Source organism: Oreochromis aureus, linkage group 2, assembly GCF_013358895.1.
Source record: "Oreochromis aureus strain Israel breed Guangdong linkage group 2, ZZ_aureus, whole genome shotgun sequence".
Taxonomy (NCBI): Eukaryota; Metazoa; Chordata; class Actinopteri; order Cichliformes; family Cichlidae; genus Oreochromis; species Oreochromis aureus.
In genome coordinates, this window is record NC_052943.1 from 9847040 (window position 1) to 9860862 (window position 13823).

At 39.2% G+C, this 13823-nt stretch overlaps 2 protein-coding genes across 3 annotated transcripts; both read left to right on the forward strand.

Annotated features, from left to right (window-relative positions):
- The first annotated feature begins 547 nt into the window (after positions 1-547).
- Positions 548-5902, forward strand: slu7 (SLU7 homolog, splicing factor). The gene is made up of 15 exons (XM_031751171.2): positions 548-706; positions 921-1077; positions 1169-1322; positions 1415-1495; positions 1670-1834; positions 1936-2001; positions 2102-2233; positions 2757-2854; positions 2998-3065; positions 3535-3674; positions 4550-4711; positions 4804-4905; positions 5021-5098; positions 5189-5308; positions 5394-5902. The coding sequence occupies exons 2-15, from the start codon at positions 929-931 to the stop codon at positions 5571-5573; spliced, it is 1695 nt and encodes a 564-aa protein (XP_031607031.1). The 5' UTR covers positions 548-706; positions 921-928; the 3' UTR covers positions 5574-5902.
- A 1618-nt stretch (positions 5903-7520) lies between these two features.
- On the forward strand, positions 7521-11392 carry c1qtnf2 (C1q and TNF related 2). Of its 2 annotated transcripts, none has more exons than XM_039617240.1 (3): positions 7521-7977; positions 8333-8545; positions 9562-11392. In XM_039617240.1, the coding sequence occupies exons 1-3, from the start codon at positions 7956-7958 to the stop codon at positions 10203-10205; spliced, it is 879 nt and encodes a 292-aa protein (XP_039473174.1). In that variant the 5' UTR covers positions 7521-7955; the 3' UTR covers positions 10206-11392. The 2 variants fall into 2 exon arrangements, with proteins under 2 accessions (XP_039473174.1, XP_031607029.1); XM_031751169.2 differs by having other exon boundaries at positions 7534-7977; positions 8288-8545.
- Positions 11393-13823: the final 2431 nt, after the last annotated feature.

Sequence of the window (13823 nt, forward strand, 5' to 3'; positions counted from 1 at the left end):
GTGACACCATTAAGCAGCCATCAGAAGATGGGTACATGGTGCCATACAGGAATGGACACGATTACTATTTTCTATTGCCCGACCAGCTTTAATATTTCTACATGCTTAAATACACTCAGGTGCTGCCATGTGGCTAGTTGATTAGAGATTTGTAATAATGAGTACCTAAAACGTGGCCAGTAATTATGTACAGACACACAAGTTCATTTCACTAAGAGAAATCATAAATTAAAGCCACATTAGAGACTACATGTTGCATAAAACTGACACAGTTCTTCAGAGAAACACTTCTGAGTGAATTTTAACAATATAGTTTAAGCTATGCTTTTTTAGACTTGAGATATCAGATCAAAAAACATTCAAATAAAGGGTTAGAAACTGAATTGCTTCAACTTTATTGATATGAAATTTCCCAAGTAAAAGAAAGTAAAGACCACCTGATTTCTTGCGGTTGAGGTGGTGTACTCTGAGCAGAGGGAGCGGCGGTCGGCCTGATGTTCCGACTATGTCCGCTAGAAGTCGCTGTTTCCGGCAGCGATTCCACAGAAAGGATGTGACGTAACTATAGTTGATGTAAAATGGCGACGATCGCATTTTAGTCAAAACAGAACCGACGAGTTTTAAAAAAAAGGGTCAAATAAAGGGAAAGTTGCTGATTTTACGGAAAGAATATAAACATCAAGTTTATTTGTGGAGCCTTATCAAGGTAAGTGAGTGAGCTGGTTTATTAACTTTCACAGAAATGAAGTAAAATGCCTCTTCTACATGTACGTCATTGGGCAGGTAAACTAGGTTAGCCAATACTGCTATAAAAACTGTAGTTTTAGTCTTTTTTTTAAAGAAGGGAAGCACATAATTGTTGAGTGTAGGTGAACAGGACGGGTGTTTATATTAACCCGTGACGGCGTCCCCGGCGGCAGGTTCAGACATGACCGAGCAGACCAGCGTTAACTCGGAGGGGATCGTGGGCCTGGATGAGCCCAAGAAGATGACCAGAGAGGACTGGAGGAAGAAGAAGGAGCTGGAGGAGCAGAGAAAGCTGGGAAATGCTCCAGCTGAGGTGGACGAGGAGGGGAAGTAAGTTTTTGCCTGGGCAGAAAGTGTGTGCTTTCAGGCAGCTGATGGAAGGAATGATGTGATATGTAACGTGAACGCTTCTGTCCTACAGGGACATAAACCCCCACATCCCACAGTACATTTCATCAGTGCCGTGGTACATCGACCCATCAAAAAGGCCCACACTAAAGCATCAAAGACCACAGGGTGAGAATGAGAAGCAGTACTCTGCAATCGGAGAGTGGTACAAGAGAGGAGTGCAGGAGGTGAGAATGAGGCGAGTTTTTCCTCTCATGTGGACACAGAAGTAGATATATTGCCACAAAATCTAAAAGCTTCACTTTGTGTCTCCACACAGAATGCAGTTTCAACTAAGTACCGTAAAGGGGCTTGTGAAAACTGTGGTGCCATGACACACAAGAAGAAAGACTGCTTGGAGGTAAAACCAATGAAACAGTTTTACAATTATCTGCTGGAACAAATTAATATTCAGGGTTTGCTTATCCTGGATGTCAAAGGCGTATCATTATTATTATCATTATTATTATTATTATTATTATTGTTATATTATTTGTACTAAGCTAGCATCTTACCTTTCATTTTGTCACACCAGCGACCCAGAAAAGTTGGTGCCAAATTCACAGGAACAGGGATTGCTCCAGATGAACACGCTCAGATCCAGCTCACCATGGACTATGATGGAAAGCGTGATCGCTGGAATGGCTACGACCCCGAGGAACATCAGCGCATTGTTGAAGAGTACGCCAAAGTAGATCTGGTAAGCGGACCAGCATGATTGAACTCCAGAGGTCAAAACATTGGTTAGCCGGTGTTGTTGTGGTCCGCCACCACACGACTGAATTCTTATTTGTTTCTCAGGCCAAAAGGACACTGAAAGCACAGAAACTTCAGGATGAGTTGGCCTCGGGAAAACTGGACCAGACTGTAAGTGCTCACTCATATTAACATGGTAATAATACATTTTCCCAGTTTTGGAGGCAAATATCAGACTGCAGTTTAATAACTTTACATTCTTTCTTTGTAGGAGCGGGAACATGACAGTGAAGATGAGGATGAAGACAAATATGCAGATGACATCGACATGCCCGGTCAGAACTTTGACTCCAAGAGACGAATCACTGTCAGGAATCTGCGTATCAGAGAAGACACAGCTAAAGTAAGAGCCATGTAGTAAAACATTAGTCATTTGTGCTTTCTCTGATGATAAACTGTGTACACAGGAAAAAATGAATACAGAGCACCGTGTTACCGCCCACATTATTGTGTAAAAGCTCTGAGCCACACCATATTCCTTTTATATTTTTCTTACAACAAGACTGTTATATCCGGTTCTTGTTTAAGTTGTGAACATGAAAAAGCTTAGAATATTTCAAGCAGCCTGGAGAACTATTACTGCAGACGACTTACAGAAAATACAAGAAGGCTGCCTAAGAGAGTTGTGTTAATGAATAAAGGTGGTTGTACCAAATATTGACTCAGAGGGCTGTTGCAGTTACACAGACTCTGTTTTTGCATCATATGTTGTGTTTCATTTGTGTTTGCACGTTTCCTTCATGTTTGTTTTCAAGTGAAATATAAAAAAATCAAATGACTTTTCAGCAGTTCTGTATATGAAAGATGGGGTACTGCAATTTACTAATTTCTCTGTAATCTGAACTCCTCGTGTCTGTTTTTCACAGTACTTGAGAAATCTGGATCCAAATTCAGCGTACTACGATCCAAAGACCCGAGCAATGAGAGAGAACCCGTACTCCAACACGGGCAAGAACCCTGATGAGTAAGTTATGGGTTTGGGTTTTTTGTTGTTGTTGTTGTTTTGGTTTGGTTTTTTTTAAATAAAATCAACAGAAGAATAGTAGAAATAGTCTCGCAGTAACTGAGTGGACTCTGAAATCATTTTTGAACTGTTTTGTGTAACAGAGTGGGGTACGCTGGAGACAACTTTGTTCGCTACAGTGGAGACACAATTTCCATGGCTCAAACACAATGTAAGTCCTAAAGTTATGGTTCCTTCTTTTCAAACACCTCATAACCTTAACTCTTTAGGTTTTGGAAGTATGACTTTACTTATATTGGAAATAACTCTAGAGATTTATTTATTTTTGGCCACTGTGATCAAAACTGTTGAATGTTTGACTGGATTATAATAGGTTACCAAAAGTCATCCAAAAATTTAAAAAATCAGCATTTATAGAGTAAAAATCAGCTGCAAAAATGTAAAAAGCAGCTTGCTAACAATAGTGGTTAACATCTATACATCTATTTAGACATGGCTAAATTAAAAAGAGTGCCTCTCCTGTCACACGTATGTTATATATGAGAAACCAAAAGGCAGTTACAGTTTCAGTTAGTTACTTAGTAAAGGATAATTATGAATGAATTATGAAATCTGAGCTTTTTCTTATCTGATAGGACCACAGAGTGTAATTTGTTGTAATTGTCATTGCCTTGTGACAGTGTTTGCCTGGGAGGCTTATGAGAAAGGCTCCGAGGTGCATCTGCAGGCTGACCCCACCAAACTGGAGCTGCTGCATTGCTCCTTCAAGGTCAAGAAGGAGGACTTCAAAGAAGAACAGAGGGAGAGCATCCTGGAGAAGGTACACGGCTGATATATATTTATTTAGCAACAGGATGAGGCCTCTACATTTTTTATTTATTTATTTTTTCCAAATATGTGACGCAGCATGCATAAAGCCAAGCAATGACACGATCAGGAACAGTATTCCAATATTTCCATTGTAGCTTAACTTCACTGTCTGTATGTGCCTCTCAAAAGTATGTCTGGAAAAATGTAGTTTATTGAACAGTTTCTGATGCATAAACCATTTACCCTAAATCCTCATCCAGCAAACCTCCCGGGTTTGAGGTGAAAACCCACTCAGTGCAACCACACACGCCTGGAAGCAAACCTTACCAGCCAGTCAGTGAAATTTGCCCCCTCAGTGACTTTTTGGTCTTTAATCTCTGTTGATAACACTGTGTGGAAACTAGTAGATTGCTAGAAGTGGCTGTTTATTTATTTGCACTTCGCTTGTAGTTTCCGAGTTCCCAATTCTAATCTGAATCCCCCCCTTACTCGAAAAGCTGGAGCAGCACCACCTAGTGTTGAAGGATTTATTGATATGAGCATATATAATGGCCAGTAAATGGAAATAAGAGTGAACTATACATGAGAGATGGGAGAAACATTCTTCAACCATCTTATGATTGCAGATGTTGCATAGTTTGTCCACCGGATGGCACTCTGCAGCTTCTCTGTTGGCAGCACGTTTGAGAACGCCACAAACAACCAGTCGATCTGAGCAGTCGGGCTTGGATCAGCTGTGTAAAGGAGAAAATAAATAACTAAAAATGTTAGGGATATCGGAAAGAAAAAAAATCGGCTGATATATCAGAATCTCAGACTGAACTCCATATCAGTCACAGCCTGGGCTTTACTGATGATGTTTCTGCTCTTGTGTGTGACAATCAGTATGGAGGCCAGGAGCATTTGGATGCACCACCGCGGGAGTTGCTGTTGGCCCAGACGGAGGACTACGTGGAGTATTCACGTCACGGCGCTGTGCTGAAAGGACTCGAAAAGGCTGTCGCTCGCTCCAAATATGAGGAGGACGTGCTCATCAACAACCACACTGTAAGGAGGGCAGACTGTAGCAAATGTGTGGCTAATTTTTGTACATTTTAATTATGTTTTATCCTAAAATCAAGATCATATCTCCTTGTTAGTGTATTTGGGGTTCCTACTGGAAAGATGGCTTCTGGGGGTACAAGTGTTGCCACTCCATGGTCAAACAGAGTTACTGCACAGGATCAGCTGGAATTGGAATTGTAAGTACATTTACTGAGAGTATTTGAAGGGTTTGTTTGATGGATAGGATATCAGTTTATAAAGTGGTCACAGATTTCTCACTTTCCGACTGTGTTTTTTTATGAACCCCTGCAGAACAACTCGGAGTGCACTCCATTTGAAGAGGTACTAACTGAGCCACAGGAGGAGGAACAGCCCAAGACTCTGCTAGAAGTAAGGGACACTGTTTTTTTTAAAAATGCAGCAGTTAATGTTAATAAGCTTAAATGTAATGTTCATTATTAAAATATTCGTGATCACCAGATGCATCAAGATAAGATGAAAGAGAAGAAGAAGAAAAAGAAGAACAAAAAGAACAAGAAGCGCGACTCCGACAGCAGTGATTCGGAGGATGAGGAGAAGAAGAAGGAAAAGCTGAAGAAGGTAATGTTTTTGTTTTTGTTTGACTGCCGTGTTTGTTTTGATGAGTTTCTCCGTGTCTGACCTCCAACCGCCGTCTCCCTCTCAGGCCCTAGAAGCAGAGGACAAGCGGGTGAAGCAGGTGGAGGTGCTAATGCAGCTGGATGAGAGGAAGAGGCCGTACAACAGCTTGTTTGAAGTAAAGGCGCCCACTGAGGAGGAGATGGAGGCCTTCCGCATGAAACGCAGCAGGCCAGATGATCCCATGGCTTCCTTCTTGGGACAGTGACCTTTTCAGTCCCTGCAGATTCCCCTAAACTCTCCCCAAGGACTCTACTAGAGCAGCTGCTCAGTAAAATATAAAATCCCTCATTCACTCAAGTTTTGTGTTTTGGAAAGAAGTGCTGGAGAAACTGTGTACAGCATTTTGTAAAAGTTCATGTTGACACATTGTTTTGAAGCTTCAGGTCCATAAAATGTAGAACAACAACAAAAAAGGTGTTTCGCTTCAACAGGAGACATTTAAATACTTTCAAACCTTTCAAATTCAGTCTTTACAGGAAACATGAGAAACGTAACTGCATTTTTTTTATAATAAAATCCATTTGCCTGAATGTATGGTTTTTTGTTGTTGTTGGGTTTGTTTGTTTTTTGTGGGGGCGGAGGGTTGTACATGAGGTATGAGCAATGGATGGAAACATGACTTGGGGTTGGCTTTCAAGGCCTACATGTATCATCAAGCGGCTGATCCTCTTAATTTTGCTGAACCTCAGTAGCTGTTGTTAACACGGCTGTATATACATATCATGTTTTCCAGTTATGGACTCCAGATCCAAAGAAAGACATGGAAGAAACTTAAGTGTGTGGGGAGATTTGTAAATTGGTACACAAGAACAGAAAGTTATATGGAAAGAACTCTTCAAAAGGCATTTCCAACATTTCTGTCAGGTCTGAGACTTAATCGATTTAAGTACTGATCTGAAGAGAAAGCAGAGGATTACTTCATACTGACCTCCACTACAGGCCAAAATGAAACTGAAGCTACCCTTCTAGTTTCTACCCTTCACTGAATCCCTGCTGTAGGGAACGGCTCGTTTATGTAATGTGCTCAGTGATCATGTTCCCTGTGTAAGTGATCAGGGTCTAAATCCACAGTTCTTTGTAAAAGTGCCCACCAGAGTTATTCTAGTTATTGTATTTTCTAATTATTTATTTATTATTTTTAAATTTCATTTTGACTCTCTTGAGCCTGTGCTTTTCACTTTAGTTTTTACTTGTTTATTGTTTTAATGTTTTGCTTTTTTCACTATTAGCTTTAGCCTTGCAAAATATCATTTTACAGAGGGCAAATGCTGGAGGCAAGATTTAAGAAGAGCAGTTCAAGTTTCACACAAAAATCCCGCAGCTTCTGAAAACAGTTCATTCACAGTCTTGTAGACCTCCAAACTCTCATTAGAGATGTCAGTTGAAACCTCATCGGGGAAAGCTGTAACTTTACTAAACTAACAAACAAAAACTAAAGACATTTCATCAATATTTGTATTTAATTTAATTGTATTCGTTTGCCAGGATTACAAAATCATGTCACAGTTAGTTTTGACCCCCGCCAAGTCTAGTTTTTATTTTAGGTAACACGGTTTTTCACATGTAAATTGAGTTTTAGAACTATTTTACTGCATAAGCTTTTAAAAACCACCTTGCAAGGTGTGTTTACCTTTCGTAACGCTCTCCTTCTGAATGAAATGCTGCTTCAAAGCAGCGAAGAACAATTCTGGATAATTTATTTGGGAAAAAAAGAAATAATTATGTACTTTTTTAACTTTGCTTTTTATAGCCTTGGATGTGTGTTAAGCATAACTAGGGCAAAGATAAAGCGGGAAAGAAGGGAAATGAATAAAATCTCAAATACCTAAAAAAAAAAAAAGTCACCCAGAGCGTCACCTAACCTAATGGACTGAACAGAAAAATGAATGCAAAGATGAGATGGCTATCTCTTCATTCACTGGGTGATTTTCTGGAAAGCCCTGATGAGGGTTCCGAGGTGGAGAAGAGGACACCAAAAACAAGCAGTCAATCCCAGCGTGCCTTATCTCAGACTGCAGGGAGAAGTCTGTCCTTGTGTGCCTCATTAACCAGGTGCACACATTATCCACGTGCATTACACATGAACACAGTCCGAAACCTAAAACATGGCAGACGTGTTTTTTGCAGTGTACAGTGCAGGACTATTTTAGTGCTCTTAATAAGAGAAGGAAACGCAAATGTTTTTTTTTTTCATTTTCTTTTTCTATTATTGCAACATTAGACCGCTTCTGAGGATATTAGTATCTAAATGCATAAAGTGTAACAAGCTAAATGTTTCTGCTTTATCTTTTTTAGCCCTCGTTGTGTAATGTCTTGCTTCCTAACAGCAGAGTTTGTGAGCCACTGATGTGTCACTGCTTCAGCTGTTGCACTGACTTGAATGTAATGACATCATGGTGAAAGTATTTTTTTTTTTTTTTTGGCCTATCACTCGCATAAACAGGGCGGATGTTACGGAGGCTCTGGGCTGCACATTTCTCTGCAGAGCTTCTCTTGAAGAATGCTGCCTCAATCGTTTGCTGGAAATGTAGGAAGGTTTGTGCGCTCTGATGCAGAGAAAGGGCTCGGACAGAGCTGAAAAATACCCATGGGTCATAATTTCTCAACTGGTGAGTTCTTACTCTGTGCTTTTAAAATGGCTGACACACTCCCTTTATATAACCTGCTGTAAGCTGCATGTTTTTATGTAACCAGAACATATAACAGATCCATCACATTTGTCATTAGTTACTGAGTGATAGCATGAAAATGACCACGCCATCTAGATGCCCGTCCACATGTTGTGTTAGGTTTTAGTCTCTGGTTGACTCCAGGAATCTTTTACCAGATGTTTGCATCATCTGATTAATGGCTGCAAAACTCAAGTCAGTATAATTGTTGTAAACAGTTGCTTCCCCTTGCCTCGTTGTGACTCTACAGTTCCCATCATGCTCCAGATGTTTGTGATGATCTATGTGCTGTCAGTTGTCGTCTCGCAGTCAACAAATCCCCCATCTAAGAGAGGTCGGAATTTCACCATCCACTCATCCCAGCTGGTCTGCAGTCTGCCGGGCCCAGCGGGGCCTGCAGGGAACCCAGGAGCCCCTGGATCACCCGGGGCCATGGGCCCCATGGGCCCCCCCGGGGTGGACGGCCAAGATGGGAAGGATGGAGAGAAGGGAGAGAAGGGAGATCAAGGTAGTAGTTAATCTCTAGTTGTATGTTACTGTGAACTTGAATGATCTTCACATCATATGGTTTATTGGTTTATTGGTTTATTTTTATTATCACAAGTTTTGAAGAGTCAGAAAACATCTAAAGACGAGCCCTAACATGCCAATTAATATGCCTTTTTCTTTTATCAGTGACAGTTTCTTGGGGAATGTTTTAGGCTCTTAAGAGCTTTTAGTCATCAAAACAATTAAACTACTCATCAAATTAACAGGACACTTTAAAAACAATCAGATATGGGGGAAAAATGAGGGTAATAGGCATGCTAGTCCACCATGTCCACACGCTTTGCCATGATACTGGGGGGCTCTCGCACTGCTCATCCTGTTCCTCTTTGCACAAATGAGCAGACACCAGTCTCTAAGGCCCTTTTATGGCCTGTCCAGCTCCCCTAGAGTAACTGTCTGTCCCCTGGAATCTCTTCTATGACAGCAAACCTTCTGTTAATGACACGTAGTGATGTGCCATTCAAGAGTTGAACTACCTGTTGAAACTCTAGGATCCAGGTATCACCTCATCCTGCCAGTTTGTTACAAGTGACCCTAGACAAATGTAAAAGTAGTAAAAAAAACAGTCAACAAAGTTCAGGGTGTCAGTGGCCTTCACCTGTAAAACCATTCCTGTTTAGGAATCTGTCTTTCATGAACACCAAAGCAGCTGAAAGTGATTCACAACCCCCTCTGCCACTTAACTGACCAGATCAATATCACAGAAGTCTAACTGATTTCCTATACTCTGATTTAAATGTGTTCCTTTATTTATTTTGAGCACAGTATTTGTTTAAAACATGATTTTGGACTTTTTAGCCTTTATTTAGAGAGAATAGTGCAGAGAAGACAGGAATGCTATCAGATCTTGGTGAGACCCATGATAAATGGACTTTAACCCAGGCATCTTCAATAGCCTTATAGAACAAAGCTAAGCTGCTCAAGCATGTCAGCTATACTGGTGCCCAGATTATACTTATGATTATGTGTTATCAGGTGATCCAGGGAGACCTGGGAACCCAGGTAAACCGGGTATGAAAGGTCGTGAGGGTGTTATTGGCAAGGCCGGACCTCGTGGACTGAAAGGACAACGTGGAAAACCCGGAATATCTGGAACCCGGGCACAAAAAGGAGACGTGGGTGAAATGGGCGAGGAAGGAGCTCCAGGTGGTTGTAACTGTGGCAAGCAAGCACGATCAGCTTTCTCGGTGGCTGTGACAAAGAGCTATCCTAAAGAGCGCACGCCCATCCGCTTTACCCGGATCCTGCTGAATGAGGGGAATCACTACAATGCCTCCAGTGGGAAGTTTGTCTGTGCTATCCCTGGAGTTTATTACTTTACCTATGACATCACACTGGCCAACAAGCACCTCGCCATCGGGTTAGTTCACAATGGGCAGTACAAGATCAAAACATTTGATGCAAACACTGGGAATTATGACGTGGCGTCTGGTTCTACTGTTCTCCACCTGAAGGAGTCAGACCAGGTCTGGCTGCAGATCTTCTACTCGGAACAGAACGGACTCTTTTTTGACCCTTTTTGGACAGACAGCACCTTTACGGGCTTCCTAATCTACCCTGACCAGGAATTTCTCAATGAAGCAGATAGAAAAGCAAATGCTCAGGATGAAAATGAATGAACTGTAATGAAGATTTATAATATATATTGAATTGAACTTCACAAGTTTGGGCTTTGTGGAATTTCAGTTGTTTAAGACATCCGTCACCAGGAGGCGCACTAGGAAAGAAAGAAAATCAACTGGAGGAATCACCCAACAAAGCCTTAATAATGAACAAAAAACATTTTACCTGCAATATTATGCCCTATTCTCATAAAATATTTTAAATGATGTAGCCCAAAATAACCTAAATAATTTAATTCCGTTTCTTTTTTTAACTCCTTGATAGGAGATGGCACAGTGCCATCTTCTTCTTTTTTTCCTTTTTTCCTTTATTAATCATTAGAAAACACAATTTGAAATAAAATGTAAATTATATTGTAAGATAAATTATTTTACAGTGTTTGTGTTTTTGAGTCAAAACAATGGTATACTGGTTAGCACTGTTCTGGAGTGTTTCTGTGTGGAATTTTCCTCCTCTCTTCATGTTCCTCCCACAGTCCAAAGACATGCAATTAGGTGCATCAGGTTAATTGGTGACTCTAAATTGCCGGTAGAATATAAATGTGAATGGTTATCTCTCTCTTTGTGTTGGCCCTGGCGACCTGTCCAGGGTGTACCCTGCCTGTGGCACCTGCGATAGGCTCTAGCCCACCCCTGCAACCCTGAATTGGATAAGTGGAGGAAAATAGGTGGAACAGTTTTTCAGTATTTGTGTATGGTTCATTAACATGACGTGTATTTTTGTGTTCAAGTTCATAATTACTTTCATGACACATAGAAGTGTATTCTATAAACTAACATCTTTTAAATAAAACTAATAAGCATTTTAGAAATCAAATAACTAATCTTAGAGTTTTATTAATTTAATTAAATGAAATTTCTACCGATTGTGCCACTGGAGTTTTGCACATACTATCAATTTAAATGGCATTTTACTTGAACACTTGTATTAACTCTTGTGTTTGGTAGCAAAAACATGTGTATAATGAATTTGGATTAAAGATTTTTATGACACAGTAACATTTTTACATGGGTTGTAGCTTAAAGCGTGGCCTTGAGTTAAATCTGACAGTTTTAAACATACTTAAGAGACAGTTGCAAACCTTTCAAGCCAGCTATAAAAACACAATGGATTCTTCTGTACGATGAAATATCCTGTTTACTGATATTACAGTTTTACTTCAATAATAAAAGTGTCATGTTTCTGGCTGCACCACCCTGACATCTGAGAACATACAAATTGCTCAGACAAAACAGCTTTAAAACCACCGATATTTATGCATTTGATTATTTTAACAATGAAAAAAAAAAAAATCAGACTATTGCATCACTCTTTTTATGCCAAAAAAATGATTTGAACAAACTGAAAATTTATTCAACTCAAAATGTTTTTCTTCCAGCGAGTATTGAAATGAATAAATGATTATAAACAGAAATGATGCACTCAGATAAAATAATATGCACGTCATGCCAATGACTTGTGTATCAAATTATGTAAATATTAACCTGCAGTTTTGTGTTTGTAGAATTTAAAAAAAAGAAACATTTCTCACTTAATGCTATCATGCTCCAGTCTAAGGTTTCTTCATGGGCTGAATGGCTTAATAGAATTCAGGTTAACACTTTATAATACAATCTGCGATTATGACATAATCCTCCTGCAATTAAACAGAATTTTTATGTATTTTGTTTTAAATTACAATGTAATTTACCTACAAATACGTAACTGTGGGTACATTAGAATAATTTGGAAATAAGTCAGGTTTTTACAGGAAACAAAGAGAAATAATTATACTGTAAGCAAATTTATGCAGCATATAAGTAATTTTATGTATGTAACTTACAGGATAGAAGAAATAGTGACATTTTAAGTCATTGTAAGTAATGTCTAACTTCTGGGTATTTTACAGGAAAGGAGACAAAAATGATACTGTGAGTAAATTTAAAAACTGCATAAACAATTATAAGTATTGCATAATTTCCTGGTAATTATGCCATCATAAATTATAAGTACACTGTGCTTTTTGGGGTGTTGGCCGTATTATGGAGTGAATTTAAGTTACGTGTTATTTAAAATTACTTAAACATGAACTAAATTTATTCACAGTATAAATACTTCTTTGTTTTCTGTAAAAAAAAAAAAAGACTTTTGCCCCCTTATGCCAGTGTACCTACCTTCAAGTATTTGTAGGTAAATATAATTACATTGTAATTTCAAATAAACTACATTCCACTGCAATTCCATTTAATTAGTCGTGGGCTGTATTGTGAAGTGTTACTAAATACAAGACAATGACAGACTGCATTAAGGAGACAAAGGATGGGAGAAACACAAGAACATGCTGCACCTCCTGTGTTTCTTTATTTTTAGAGGCCGTTTATCACCATTTCATGGACCACGGGGGGATTTTTAACTGGGGTTTTATACTCTAATGTCTCAAAGTCATCTGTGGGTATTCACATCACACATGCAAGCAATTAATCACACTTGATCTAATGTGTTACTTAACTAAAGTAACCATAACCCATGATATTTCAGGGAAAAAATGCAATTCTGCATTTAAGCTTGTGCTTATGTAAAAGTACAAATGCATCAATGGCAAACCTGAAAACTTCATTTTAGAATAGTTAGTCAGTGTGGAGCTAATTTAAACAATTTACCCAATCTTATGTAAAGCATTAATAGCTATTTGGAGTCAAATCATTTGCAGTACACTTCATGCAGGCACAGCCTCTGCTACAAACACTCAGATAACAGCTTTCTTAAGTAAACAGGAAGAAATCAGCATTTTATTTATATACAGGCTCAGCTCCCCTGTTTTTATGTTTGCAAAATCTTCCTTTTTGTTTGGAGCATGGAAGCATGCTATATAGTCTCCTACTTAGATGGCTCTAGCTAAAAATAACAGAATCACTTCTAAACAGTGTTATACTTGAATCAAACACTTTCCTTCAACAAAAATGTGAAAATATGATGCTTTACTCTCATCTCTGTCAGTGGCTCAGTAGGTAACCCAATGCACCACTATAGGACCTGGTGTTCCCATGCAGAGATGCTGACTTTAAATCCCCCAAAGTCAGCCAAGAGTGATGTTTAGCAAAATGGACTCACACAGGTTTGGACTAAATGATTGTCAGTGTGATATCTGACTTCGTTTAAACTGCTGTTGTCAGGATCAAACAAATATACTGAAGCAATTCCTCAGCTAGACCCTATCCTATTCCTTCTCCAAACTAATTCAAATAGATACCATACTGAAAGCAAAGTATCTGCTTCACTGTTTTTGTGGTTCACAGGGTTTCAGCATTTACTTGGGGATCTCTTCCATTTAGCCCAAAGCATTCAACCAATGTTTTTAAGAAGCACACACAAGCTCTTTTTATCTTGCTGTTTAAGATAATTATTAGCATAAATCTTGTGCCCAGATGAACAGTTTATGAAGGCTGTTGAAGCCTGTGTGTATTGTTGAGTTTTATTCGTACTGGTACAGGGGAAAAGCTTAGAGTCAGGGATACAGTGCTGTCACAATTATTTGCAAATTTCTTTATTTCTTATTGTTTCATATTTGTCATATTTACATGTTTCAGGTCATTAAGAAAGAAAGAAAGAAGGGTCAGATACTTTTTCACTGCACT

What these genes read in the sequence shown, in the direction of transcription:
- c1qtnf2 (XM_031751169.2), top strand. Translation starts at nt 7,956, where the DNA reads ATGGGTCATAATTTCTCAACTG. An exon ending in GGGTCATAATTTCTCAACTG is followed by an intron (nt 7,978 to 8,287) that starts GTGAGTTCTTAC and finishes GTGACTCTACAG; the next exon opens with TTCCCATCATGCTCCAGATG. An exon ending in GGGAGAGAAGGGAGATCAAG is followed by an intron (nt 8,546 to 9,561) that starts GTAGTAGTTAAT and finishes ATGTGTTATCAG; the next exon opens with GTGATCCAGGGAGACCTGGG.
- slu7 (XM_031751171.2), top strand. Translation starts at nt 929, where the DNA reads ATGACCGAGCAGACCAGCGTTAACTCGGAGGGGATCGTGGGCCTGGAT. An exon ending in CGGGAAAACTGGACCAGACT is followed by an intron (nt 2,002 to 2,101) that starts GTAAGTGCTCAC and finishes CTTTCTTTGTAG; the next exon opens with GAGCGGGAACATGACAGTGA. An exon ending in GGGAGAGCATCCTGGAGAAG is followed by an intron (nt 3,675 to 4,549) that starts GTACACGGCTGA and finishes TGTGACAATCAG; the next exon opens with TATGGAGGCCAGGAGCATTT.